This window comes from Lonchura striata, chromosome 6, assembly GCF_046129695.1.
Source record: "Lonchura striata isolate bLonStr1 chromosome 6, bLonStr1.mat, whole genome shotgun sequence".
NCBI classification, from domain to species: Eukaryota; Metazoa; Chordata; class Aves; order Passeriformes; family Estrildidae; genus Lonchura; species Lonchura striata.
The window spans coordinates 23,701,187-23,715,154 of NC_134608.1; the positions used below are offsets into that span (position 1 = coordinate 23,701,187).

The 13,968-nt window shown below is 41.7% G+C and overlaps 2 protein-coding genes across 2 annotated transcripts in view; one reads left to right on the top strand and one right to left on the bottom strand.

Moving 5' to 3' along the window:
• The window catches only part of COQ6 (coenzyme Q6, monooxygenase), a 9,235-nt gene extending 5,235 nt beyond the window's left edge, over positions 1–4,000 (bottom strand). Inside the window, exons 1-4 of the mRNA XM_021542744.2 lie at positions 3,841–4,000; positions 1,968–2,102; positions 1,222–1,280; positions 23–146 (exon numbers count right to left, since the gene is read on the bottom strand). Coding sequence (XP_021398419.2) covers positions 23–146; positions 1,222–1,280; positions 1,968–2,102; positions 3,841–4,000 — 478 coding nt within the window. The remainder of the gene's footprint in view (positions 1–22; positions 147–1,221; positions 1,281–1,967; positions 2,103–3,840) is intronic.
• A 164-nt stretch (positions 4,001–4,164) lies between these two features.
• On the top strand, positions 4,165–12,863 carry FAM161B (FAM161 centrosomal protein B). Its single transcript, XM_021542736.3, has 8 exons — positions 4,165–4,499; positions 5,664–6,226; positions 7,920–8,257; positions 8,642–8,769; positions 9,051–9,218; positions 9,700–9,799; positions 11,154–11,284; positions 11,500–12,863. The coding sequence occupies exons 1-8, from the start codon at positions 4,351–4,353 to the stop codon at positions 11,588–11,590; spliced, it is 1,668 nt and encodes a 555-aa protein (XP_021398411.2). The 5' UTR covers positions 4,165–4,350; the 3' UTR covers positions 11,591–12,863.
• The last annotated feature ends 1,105 nt before the right edge of the window (positions 12,864–13,968 follow it).

The following is a 13,968-nucleotide window of genomic DNA, read 5'->3' on the forward strand; positions in this document are numbered from 1 at the left end:
CATTGAAGAAGTTGTCCACTACCTGCTACTGCATCTAACTGTTTTGTGAGAGCAGACATAATGACATCATTCTCCACTATGTAACCCATGTCATCTAAGTCATCTTTCTCAAAAACGATCATGGCTTCTGAACAAGCATCCCACACCTACAAAGAAAAAATACATTACATAAAACGATGTGATAAAGAAGTCCATGTCAGGAACTTAACAGCAAAAAGACACAGGAATCTAGGAACACAGAACTAGAGGAAACATCCTGGATTACTGTCCATTCCCAGCTACAAAAGTGCACCAAAAAACTAATTTCATTAAATTATTCAGCTTAAGCTCAAAAAGTAATTCCAAGTCAAGTTTTTCATCCCTTCTTTTCTGTTTCATAATTGACATATGGAGCTATGCTACAACCTTGCTGTAGGTTAACCCTAGCAGGCAGCTCAGCCCCATGCAGCTGCTTCCTTACTCCCCTGCACTGGGGTGGGGAAGAAAACTGGAAGGTGAAACTCATGGCTAGAGGTAAATGCAGTTTAATAGGAAAAGCAAAAGCCACATGTTCAAGCAAAGCAAACCAAGGAATTAATTCACTGCTTCCCAAGAGTAAGCATGTGTTTAGCCATCTCCAGGAGAGGAGGGCCCCATCAAGCATAATGGTTACTTGGGAAGGCAAACATCATCACTCCAAACTTCCCATCCTTCTTTCTTTTCCTCAGCTTTTATTGCTGAGCATGACAGCATATGGTATGGATTATCAGCCAGGGTCAGTTGTCCAGCCTGTGTACCTTCCCAGCTTCTTGTGCATCTCCAGCCTGTTCGCTGGCAGGGCAGTGTGAGAAACCCTTGGCACTGTGTAAGCACTGCTCAGCAATAACTAAAACATCCCTGTGTTATCAAGTTTTCAACACAAATCTGAAACACTGTCCCATACATGCCACCATGAAGAAAAGAAACTCTCTCCCAGCCAAACCAATACACCCTTTACCATTATTTCCTGCTAATACCCAAACCTCAACATCTACAGCTGCCATTAGGAATCCACCTTTCAGGCTGTAACATCAAGACCCCGAGGACAGGTATTTCTGAGCAGACTGGTACCCACAAAAAAGGAACAGAAATGAACATAAGCATGACCTGCCCTTTACCATAGAAAGAAACCCCTTTGTGTCATTGATGCAAGTACTTTTGAGAATTCAGATAGACAGACACGTGCAGCTCTAAGTCAGGCACCTGCATTCGCCGGAATGGTTTAAGTCTCAGGCTGCAGACATGATCCCAGGCACCACAACCTGAAATAGAAAAAGGATAGAAATACATGGAGATACAGGTTCACGTGGGACACTGAGACCAAAACAAAACTGAAGCTCACTCCACACTCTCCTCTACCCTTCCCTGACTATGCTCAGGCTTGGTTTGCACAATCTCTAGACAGTCCCAGATCTGCCTCAGTGCTATCACGGCTCCGGAATCACATTGTTTTACTGTTAACACAAGGCAGCAGGAAAGAAACAAGCTCTCCATGAACCTCTGATCTAACAGACAACTTTCACTGTACCATCACTGGGTAACAAAACAGACACAGAAATGCACAGCCATTATGGTAGAGAACATTTCTTTCTCCTTAAGGAATCAAACCTCAAATAACTCTTTAAAATGACAATTAATCTTCATTAATTGAGGACTGAGTTACCAGACCACAAAGCTTTATTTATGAATAGAACATTCCAAGTGCTGTAGAGAGCACCTTACAACCTTTCACTAATATAAAGTCACAAATACTTATATAGTAACAAATCAAACCAAGATACCAGAACACAGGTCCTTGTTATCAAGGGAATTTGGATTTAATAACCACAACTCAGCATGTAGAGACAAAGGCAAATAATCCTACTGATATTAGGGCAGAGGCAACACATGGTCAAAAGAAAAAACTCAAAAAAAAAAGTTAAAAATGCAAACAACAAAATCATACTTACTGCTTAGGAGGGTTGCTGATCCTGGGGAGATGGAACTGACCCTGTTGCTGTAACTGTCTGGCATGTGATCATATTCTTTCCTAGGACCAGCCTCCAGCAAAGCAATCTTTTTATCATGGAAGTGGATGTCATGCCCTAAAATAAGCAAATACATGCTTTGTTACAATGCTCCTGCCAAAAATCTCAAAAACGAAACACCTGAGTTTTTGTGGTAAGACAGAATAGATGTAACACTTAATAAAGAAATACATATACAATACAGGTTTTGACCAGGCAGGGTAACTTTTGTATGTTAAAACTTTATGACTACAGTCCTGTTACTGAGATGGACAACTCTTTTGCAGTTAAAGCAAGGATTACATACTTCCCTTTTACATAAAGCTTACATATTTGTACAAATTTATGCCATTTTTAAATGAAAAATTATTACTAGAGTATTATCAAGTGCAATCTGCAAAGTTTATTCCATGTTTACTCCAGAACACGTTTTCCAGAGCTTTAACATAAATTCTCCTTTTAGAATAAGAGATCAAAATAAAACTGTGATATGTAGCAATTATGTTAATATTTTGTCTGTTCTTACAAAATGACAATGGGATATCACAGGCAGTTTAGACTTTAAACTTCCAGTTAAAAAGAACTGAAAAAAAAAAGAAGACCCAAGTAAAGTGCAAAACACTGCAGCTGAGCTGGCCATGCTTGCAGCATCCCAACCACTACAGATGCAGAAGGCATTTAGGACAGAAGTAGTGCCCTGGCAACATCTCGAGTCTTCAGCAGCCCTGAGACAGCAGTGTCCTGGCATATTTTCTAGATTATGCACAGCAATAACCTCGTCTCCTGAGAGGTCCCAAACCTGCCTGTCAGCCTTACGTAACACTGCTGGAGGGGATCCTTATGCCCTGTCAAATCCACTGGGCTCTTGTTTAACAATACAAGCAGAACTTAAGTTTGCAAGGTAAATCCTTATACTTGCAAAGCTCTTATTCTCGGGATCTTTGATCTTCTGGGCACTATTTTTTTTTTTAGCTTTTGTCACTACTGCACTCTTCTGAATCCATGTTGAAAATAAAGGCACAGTCAGTACTCTCAGGATCTCCAATGATACAAAGCAAGCAGAAATAACTTGCTATTCCGATGTTTAAAATACAGGGTTAGACAATGAAATTTGGGATCAGATAATAATGATTAGAGGGATGGAGAACATCTCCAAGGAAAGACTGAGCAAACTGGGTTTGTTCAGCCTGGAAAAGAGATGGCTTAGGGATGACTGAATTGTGGCCTTACAGTACATGGAGAGAGCCAACAAGAAAGACAAAAAAGGGACTTTTTACAAGGTCATGTAGTGACAGGACAAGGGAAAATGGATTCAAAGTGAAAGAGAGTAGGCTTAGATTAGATATTAGAAGGAAGTTCTTTGCTGTGAGGATGGTGAGACACTGGAACAGGTTGCTCAGAGAAGCTGTAAATGTTCCAACCCTGGAGGTGTTTGAGGCCAGACTGGATGTGGCTCGGACCAACCTGGTCTATGGAAATTGTCCCTGCACACAGCAGAGGGTTGGAACTAGGTGATATTTAAAGTCCCTTCCAACCCATTCTATGATTCTAAAATCATAAAAGCATTTTAGTCATGGGTGACATTATGCATCAGGATGAGCAAGTTTGACAGAAACACCATGGCCTATAAAACTGTAGTTAATGGCCCCATTAACAGGTGTGCACACACACAGATACAGCTCACCAAACAGCCTTAGGTCAGCTTTAGAGCGCCGTCACACGAGGCGCAGGATCAAGGATCCCTCAGCAGGACCCTGGACACTGAGGTCCTGTACACGCTTATCTCCCACTGCGGGTGAGCGGGTCACAGCCTTACCCAGCACGGCGGCCATGGCGCTCCCGACCATGCCCCCGCCCGACACCAGCACGTCGTAGAGCGGCGGGGCGGAGGCGGCGGCGCGGAGCGGGGCGCGGGGCCCGGCCCCGAGGCGCGCTGCGAGCGGGGCCAGCAGCGCCCGCCCGCGCAGCGCCGCCATCGCCGCGGAACTGACGGCGGCGGAAGCGGCGCCGCGGCACCATGACAACGCTGCGCGCGCCGCCGGCCTCGCCTCTGATTGGCTGCGTGATGCCAGGTGGGCGGGCCCGAGCGGCGCCGGCCGCGCTGATTGGTGCAGGCCGGGGCGGGGCGGGCTGAGGCGGCGGCCCGCGGTCGAGCGGGGGCCCGGCTGCGGAGCTCCCGGGCGGGGAGGCGGGTTCGCAAGCCCAAAACCAGCAACTTCCCGATTTGTTTCGTTTTTTCCAGGTGACGCGACATCGCCTCAGGCTGTAACACGCCGAGTCCTGCGTTTCCCGCCGCCGGGCAAGGAGCTGGGAGCATCCTATCGGGATGGGGGGCCGGCGGTCTCCGTTAGAACCGGGCGTACCGTGCCAGGCAGAGTTATGGGGTGACCTCGGGGTGTTCGAAGAAGATGAGGAGCTGGAGGGTTTCAGGAGGGAGGCGGAAGTTCTGCGTGAGAAGCTGAGGGAGGCTCTCAGGTAGGACGATACCTGGTAAGGATGGCAGGATGGGGTGCAGGATTCCTTCTCCTGGCCAAGGAGGATGCGGAGCATGAAGTCCCAGAATGCACGTGTATAGTGCCAAAACACTGGCCGCAAGTGTAGTCACAGCCGGGAGGATGGGGTCAGCAGGTGCCCCCCTAAGCAGCTTGCACATAAAACACGAACAGGACAAATCCCCACCTCACTCATCAGCTAATCATGCTTGAAATGTGCCAGCACATGACACACATTTCTATCCAGTCTTCAGAGCTGTGGTCTTTCCAAGGTCGAGCTCTCAGATGACTTTCCTTGTGGTTAATCTAGCTTTGCATTCACTAGCAGGTCACACGTGCACTCTTACAAAGGAAATAGTTTATGAAGAAGAGACTGCAGCAATTACCAGCAAGTGTATTGACCAGGACTCTGTTCACACATGATCTGCACCTTCTGTCTCCCCCACTTTCTTCCCCTTTGCTGTTCTTGGTCCCCTCTGATTCACCTTGATCCTTCCTTTTGCCTGCATTTATTCCTTCCCTAAAATCTAAGTTTTGGTCACTTTCACAATCACCCTCACACAACCTATGAGATGTTTGCTATTTTCATGAGACCCAGGATAGTCTCAGGTGGGTTTTTTTTCTTATTATCAATAATATGGTCATCTTCTCAGGAACAAAGTTTCCAGCTGAACCTCTCAAACGTCACACTAAAGCAGTTTCTTGTAATGAAGTTCCCATCAGTATCCCAGGAATGCTAATGTTTGGGTAGTGTTTGTTGGGATTTGTGCATCTGTGTGCCTGATTGCCTCTTCTGCCTTTGTCTGTTATTTTGAGTAGCTGTTAGCAAGACAACCCTAAAGTTGGAACTTTATGGTTTGCTTGTGGCCTTTCTGGCAATAGAGTGCTTGCAGCATAATAAATTGCATGACAAAGCTAAGTAGCCCAACTTCCATTTTATACATGGAAAACAAAACAAGCAAAGCTCTGCTCACAGACTTTGGTAGCAAAGCGAAATATGTAACCTGAGAATGACAAACCCTAGGCTTGTCTTTTAACAACCAGCTTAGCCTGCGGTGTCTTTCTGTTAATCAGTAGTGTCTCCCTTCTTTTAACTCTGTTTTTTAATAATGTCACTGATTTCCCCTTCATAATGTGTTTGTCTTAGTCATACATCTGGTAACATAAGGCAGTCCAGTTCTTTGACCGACCTCACCTCAGACAGTACCTGGGATCAGCAAAAGCCTCACTTGTTTCCTAAATCCCGCTTGAGGCCAAAAAGCGCTTCATCTCCCTGGATTCCTTCCATCACCATCCCTCAGCCTTTCAAAATGACCCTGCGGGAAGCTCGCAAAAAGTCCGAGTTGATGAAGTCATACATGTTTCTTGAACTAGACAAACACAGAGACAAAAGGCAAAGCCAGGATGAAGTTGAATGTCAGAAACAATTCCGGGCACAGCCTGTACCTGCCCATGTGTTTCTGCCCCTTTATCAGGAAATAATGGAGCAGAATGAGATTCGCAGGCAAGCAGCAACACAGAAAAGAAAGGAGCTGCTACTTTCAACACAGCGGCCCTTCAGTTTTCTGGAGAAGGAAGAGAAAAAGAAAGAAGCGATCAGACAAAAATTCCTGGCAGCAGCAACCCCAAATGAGAGCTCCAAACAGAAGCAAGCCAGTAAAAAAGTTCCTAAATCTACTTATGACTCACTTCTTGGAGATAAACTCAAAGGTAACATGCCAGGGCTCTTTCTGTAAAAGCACCTCCCTGCCTGTCCCTTGTCCCAGCTGTCTCCATGCTGGGAGGTAAGATCATGGCTCATATGGCATCACTTGGAGCCTAAAGCCAGTGTCCCCTGATGTTGAGTCTCCTGTGTGTCACTGGTCATTACATTTTGTTTAAATACCCTTGCACTAGAGTATCCTAAGTTAGTAGTCCTGTATGAGTGTCAGCAACAACAATTCTGTTCCACTTCCCAGAAAACATGGGCACATTGAGCTCTTCAGACAGATTTCCGTACCCATTTTGCTGCAGATCATGATAGTTTGGGAATCTTTCCCTGCACTGGATTTCATACCTTTGGTTACACTAAAGGGACTGAGATGATTTGTGGCACAAACATGAAGACAGATGTAGTGCCATAGATATGCAAGGTCCATGCAGTATCTTAGATCTGACAATTTTACTCCTACCCAAGCGATCCATTCTACACAGAACCCCTAGGAGAGGAGAGAAATATTTCCTGATCCCAAATCAGCCAGTTTATTTGGTTTTAAGTGATAGTGTAATAGTCCAGTTTCTCCTGCCATCCTCTGATGTTTCCAGTTGCCTTCCCACTTGCACTGGCTCAGTTGCTAAAATGGGGAAAGTAGGTGCCAGGACCATTCTAGTCAGGGCAGCCAAGGAAATTTTCCTGATGCTTGCCTGCTTTCAGATGGCTTAAGCCACCACAGTTCAAAGTTTGAAGTAAGCAATTCAGACTTCACGCTTGAAAGTGGGAACTAAGCCAGTCCTTAATAATTCTCATGGCTTTTCTCATTCTTTTCTTCTTTTTTACTGTTTCTGTGACTTCTTGAGGATACACCAGTTGAGTTTTCATCAGAAAACATTATGTTTTAACATAAATAGATTAGAAAAGTAAAAGGCAGAAAAGGACAAACCATTGTTCTATTTGGCATATGAGAAGGGTGAAGAAAATAACATTTCATACTTCAGGCAATGAATACCTATAAATTGACTCAAAACCATCTTATTTTGCAAACAGCAATACTGATTTTCTTTTCCTGAAAGCAGAAAACCAACCCCAGCCAACTGTCTGCATTTTCATAAATATTTAGTGCTGCACCGGGAAGGACTTCAGTTTGATGCTATAATCTGAAACATATTCTATGGAAAGTTTGTCACGAAAGTCACAAAATGTGATCTATCTGTCAAATGTTCCTTACTTAAAAGCTTTTCCAATATAGACGATTACTGATGGAGATTACATGGAAAAGCTATCATCTGTTACAACTCATTTGTAACACTCAGTCAAAATGGCTGTAAGTCCCATATAAAAAGTATGGGACTAGTATGGAAGATTAAGCATTCTGCAAGACAAAGGAGACAAAGGGCACAAGTTATCTGGTATCCCTAAGAATAGCAGAAGTCCTGTTCAATTATTGCTCCAGTAAGTAAAATATATCTAGAAATGCATGCCTAAGAAAGAGTCCCTACCATGGTTTTACTGGTATCTTTGAATTATTTCTCCCTGGGAGGCAGAGGAGAGAGGGGCTGAAAAAGGGAAAAGGAGAGCACAGGATGTTTGGTCTCTCCTATATGTGTAGCTGCCATCATAATGGAAAGTTTAGACTTGGGTGGTGGCAATTTCTCAGCCTTTTATGTCACTCACACTCTCCTCATTGCTTTCCTTTTGATCTTTTAGAAGCTGAACTCTACAGGGAAATCCGTATTCAAATGAGAGCAAAGGATTTGCTCAAGAGCTCAGTAGCTCCTATAGATACCAGCAACTGTCGGAGGGAGCCTCAGTCCCGAACAGCCACCAGAACTAAGCAGGAAAAACTTGGCTTCTTACAGGACAAAAGTTTTAGCTTCAAACCAAGGATTAATCCAACAATACCAGATTTTGAAGAACTTTACTGGGCGTTTCAGAGGAAAACAGTGAGGAGACAAGAAATCAAAGAGCCAACTCGTAGTAAGCCATTCAAGCTGAGAACCTCCAATCTCCATGCCAGGCAGAGGCAGGCTAATGAAAAGAGCAAGGTGAGATAGCTGGATATTTTGGTGGTACTGCTTTCTCCTATCAAGATACCAGTTTCTCAAGTTAATAGCATTTAATTATTAATGGTTAACATCCTGTGACATCCACCCTTGTATGCAGAATTCTAGGCCAAACAAGGGAACAAAATTCTACACAAAGAGATGAGCTATGACAGCTAAGGTTCAGTTACCCTTTCTTATGTCTCCTTCCCCTTGTCCCTCAACCCATCCACAACCCATCCACATGTAAATCTCTGCTGATAGAAGAGAAGAATGAGTGCATTCTCATACCCCAGCTTTTCTCTTTGGTAGGCAAATAAAAGAGGACATTCTGTACTAGCAACTGTCTGTGAACAAATACACTGAATGAAGTTTCATTTCTTTCAGGATTCTCAGAAGCTTTCCAAGGTTTCAGTGCAAAAAAGTCACTCCCTGCCTGGACTTTCCTCTCTCTCTTCCAACACCCTTCCTGTGCATATTACAGATGCAACTAGAAAGAGGGAATCAGCTATTAGGTAGGTAGAAAGTTTGTCTACAAGACTGTACAACTACTGACCAATATGGAGGAAAAAACACCAGTGTTTTCCCTCATCACATCAACTATACATTTCCTAAATGTTTCTCTGTCTTCTTTCTTTGCCAAGTCTTTCTCTGTCTCCCAGCTGCTTTGGAAACTGTACGCTTGTATGGCTGAAATTTTGCTTTTTCTCCTTAGAGGACTACAAAAGTGAAATTCCCACCTAGCATGCGATCTGGCATTCCACTTGGGCTCATCAGTAACTTTTTTTCCATATAGATATGCCCAAGATAACAAAAAGGAAGGGGACAAAGAAGGAATTTATTGGCTAGAGAAACAGAAAATGAAATGTCAAGCTATGCAAAAGTCTGTGAACAGCCGAGCAAAAGCACTGGATCCTCATAAAAGTCTGAAGGAAACACTAAAGGAGAAGTCAAAACAGAACAGGTCAGTATCCTACTCTGCGCAAAAATAACCTTTTGCTCTTGATGAAGATCATCAGATAATTCTTTAGGACAGACTGGGTCTAAAAACATTCCTAACCTTTCTAGCTATTGTATCCATTCCACATTCATTTGGATATCTTGACAATTCCATGCTTCTCCTTCCATACAGAACTGCTTCCTTTAGATTAATATTTGTAGGAACTAATTTGTACAGCCAGTCAACTGTAATGTGTAACTTGATAAAGAACACATAAGAGACAAGTTTTTCTAAAAATGTGAACCCTGTTTCTTGCTTGCAGTCTAGAAGAGCTTTGCTAATAGGTCCATAACTTGTCAGGAATAGTTTTTTTTTTTCCCAGCATTCAAAATCAAGAGAATTACCAAAGTGATTTAAAGAATGAAACACTCACCGAGAAGTCATCATTCCTGATCAGCTACAGTCAGAGGTAACCTATAGTAGACAGGCAATTTTTCCATTTCAGGCAAAATATGCAAGAGAGAACAAAAGAATACAGAAAAGAGCTGGAAGAAATGAAGCTGCGAGTCAAGAACAGACCATTCCTTTTTGAGCAGGTCACCAAGGTAAGTGGTCAATGTCCCAGAGTGTTTCTGGGCAGTAGGATAAATTGTCTTTTATTTAAGACAGGCATTAAGAAATCTAGTCTCAAATTAATTAATTAATGGATAAGAAGGTACAAATGGTCACATAGTCTCTGGACAGCACTCAAAATAACATGGAAAAGCCACCAAAGTATGCTTTTCCTTTCTATTTTTTCCTTGAAAAAAACATTCAGGCTTATTTCTAGGAGTTTGCCAGTTCCTAGTACGTATTGCAATGTGATCTGAAGTATGTATGGTCTGATCAAAATCAAGGCCTTGGAAATTAAATAAATTAAATAAATACCTATTCTGCACCTGAATACCATAGACTACAATTTGGATATGCAAAATTTTTTCTTAAAACCCTCTCCAGTTAAGCACTTTTTCTTTGTACCTCTACTGCTGCAGAAGAACATTAATGATGGTTATGTTGCTTTTATCACCTGAAGGCTTTGAAATCTGGGGCTGCATTCAGCACATCTCAACCATCACACAGTACCAGCTGCAAATCTCTATTGCACCTGAAGGATAGATACAGTCTGTACTGTATCTTTTTCCCTGGGTTTTCTCTTTCCATTCCATTGACAATACATTGAAAATATGCTGATTTAAAATTTCTCAACAGAAAGTACTCTCCTGGATCATGTTTTCTGTTCTGATAATGGAGGCAGAGAACATGCATGTGTGATAAATACTGGTAAAATTTCCACGTACCAGATTGGTAATAATTCACCATTAATCAGTAGTGTTCACTCACATTCATACTAGATTTTGATCCTTCCATATATAACACCTTGATCTTTAGGGACTGGCCAGTCCCTCTGGAAAACTAGGCCTAATCTCAGACTGCATTGACTTAAAAGGTTCATTTGGAAGCAGTGAGGATATAGGACCCAAGATGCTTGCTTTTTAATTGAGCTGATATGAAGCTATTTCACAGGCACTCTCCATTTATTAACTTCACTGTTGTTAGTTCTAGAGGATTGCACATGGCTTTTGTTTTGCACATACTTTTGATTTGAGTGTCAGAGTTAGGACTCAGACACAAGTATACCAGTCTGGTAAGACTAGAATGCAGTAGAAGGAGGAGAACAGAAGAAGGAAGGAAAAAAAAGAACTGAAGCACAAAAATGTGAGCTCTGCCTTTGGGAGATGTATGACATTGTCCTAGTGTTCAGTTTTGGTACTGTACTGTATGGATTACAAACATTTTGGACAGGAGGTTGTGTTGTCCTCTGGTCCCCATTAGGAGTCAGATGTGCACTTCAAAAGAAGTTGACTGTTATGGGGAATCCCCAGTTCTATGCATTTACTGTTTAAGGTTTCAATTTCACAGCATGACGCTCGTCAAGGAGCAGAGCGTCGCTACAGACACACCCTCCAGCAGGCTGGCCTAAGCGAAGAATTTGTAAAGAAAAAAGGGAAAGATGCCACTGACTTGCTGGAAGAAGAATCTGATGTTCACAGGTAATAAAAACAATGCAGTACAGCTCTTTCATCTGTGACTAAAAATATTTTCTTTGTTCATGAATGCACTCCAGTTTTTATAATCTAGTGTAGAAAAATTAAATCAACTTCACCGCTCTTGTTGTGGCTTCTCTCTCTGAATTCCTATGAATGCACCCTATTTCATATGCACAGGGCCAGCCATTTCTGGTATTAGCCTATCACTGTTTCTGCAGGCTGCCTGAGCCTCGGGGTGAAAAGGATGACTGTACTGAACAGGAAGGAGTACCCCAGGAGGAACTGAGCACAAAGGGAGTTGCAACATAAAAGCTTGCAGAAGAATCCATCAATCACTTCTTGACTTCTTTAGTTCAAGATTCTCCTCCAGGTTAATCCTCAGGAACTTAACAGTTTAAGCTGACACCTAAGAATTGCTGTGGGGTGAGATGGGAGAATTTAGTAAAGAAAAAAAAAAAAACAACTGTTGTTTAGAGCATGTCTTGTTCAGCCCAGCAAACCCTGCAGTCTCCCTTAGTCTTCAAAAGTGTCCCTTGTGTGAGTTCTTTCCCTTTAATGGGCAACAAAAGAAGCCAGAGAGGTTGAAGCACTATCTTTGGATAAAAATAGATATGAAAGATTGAAAAGGTATATTCTCTCATGTCAGCTCCTTGCATTCATGCCACAGAAGCACACAGGAAAGGGAGCATGCCTTCTACTGTGCTGAACATTTTTTTAGACACACGTGTGGTAGAATGGTTTCAAACAAGGTATTTCTACAAAAACAAATACCAGAATTTGGCCCACCTTGGGAAAAGATTCAAAGGGAAGTCTTTCTCTGGTGTTAATTCATCATTCACCCACTACCACCTCTGCTTCTTCCCCTCATTACTAAGAAGCAATAGTTTTCCTATATTAAAAAATTTCTCACGTGTCACGATTTAAAAGTGTTTCAACATCTTACCAATTTAGGTCATTAATTTGGCTCAAAAAACAACCAATGTTATGAGGAAGGTTATAGTTAAACACTTTGAATGCATCACTTTGAATTATTATTATTATCCTAATTGTATGATTACTGTGATATCAAAGATGGATTTTGGAGGAAAAAATATTAGGTGTTGTCTGCCAGGACGTTACACTCAAATGTCTAGTGCATCTTGAAAGGCGTATTTCACACTTTAGCGATTTCTCTTTACCTGACACTAATAACCATTTCAAAAATAAAAATCCTTTCCATCTGGAATGTTTTCTGAGAATTTTGCACTTTGATATTAAAATATTTTTAAATAGATATAATGTTTCTGTATTGCTCAATTTTCCTTATCAGTCATCTTTTTCTCACTTACTTAAATAGAAGATGTGTCTTTGTCACCTCAATCCTTTTTCCCTTACACGGTAACAACACAGCCTTATCATCAAATCAGAAATACAGTACCTGTCAGAGCTACCACATTAGACAAAGATACAAAACTGAAATAATTACATTTTTAACCATAACAAAGTACTAAATCCACGGATTTGTGGCCCAGGGGTTTCATACTGCTACACATTACAGGCTGAATGCACCGAACTGCAGCATCCTCATTAGTGACTTGGTCTCCACACTGAGAACAGGCAGTGTACCAGTTCCTACACAGGTTTAATTGTGTAGGACATATAGAGGCTGTTCTTTCTCTGGGTACCCTCTGGAAAATAGCAGTGATGCCACTGTGCCTTGCCACATTGAAAGAGGAAGTAAAGAAGATTACTTCCATGCTCTAAGTCTGTAGTTTAAAGCCTCTTTGAATGGATATATTTGGAGCAGTGGGACTGAAATTTTAATACATACATTTTAAAGGGTATTTACTAAAATAGGTTGCTAGTTTGCATAATAATAGTTAATGGTGCTGAAAAAAGAAATTTCCAAGTATGTGAAGTGAAAAGGGAAATCCTAAGAAAGGAGGAACAAAAGTTTAAATTCTTATGCCATAATCTTTTAACAAATACTAAGGTGACACGCATGAATATAATAACAAATAAATTAATCTTCATATTGATCCCTAAACTGAAATTGCAGAAATGTGATCAAAGTAAAAGCATCAAATTAAGTAACTGAAACTCACAACTCTGTTGCTAAACCAAGTTTTGTTCTGAAAGGAGGATTACATTTCTGTTATCCTGTAAGAGAACTCTAGTCTCTTAATATGTCTCAAAACTAGTGTGGAAATAAAGAGTTTCAACTATGGTTCTGGATTTTTTCATTTTATGAAAATATTTGGTTATAGTCAGTTACAAAATTTGGAGCCTGTTCAGCTAACCTACAAAAATACTGTAGAAAAAAGACATCTCACTGTACTGAGAAAAGAGGAGTATCTCCCATCAATTGCTGAGATGGCAGCCAAACTGCATCAGACCTTGATTCCTGGGTACCTGGTGGAGCTTCTGCATGAACCTCGACGTTACAATGCCTGTACCAGCAGCAGCACTACCTTTCCATTCAGCTAGGGAGCAATATAAACTCTAGGCATTCCCTTTGCATAGAAGCTATTACAGATACACAGTACCTTAGCAAAACTCTGCATTCTTAATAATACCAGTTGTGAAGACTCTTTAAGTTAACAATATATTCAGAACACCTTGTGGATTTAAAGAGCTTGATATACCAAAAACATTTTGGAAAAAAATGACTGGGAAAAGCAGGAACAGACACAGCAAATGTAACCAAA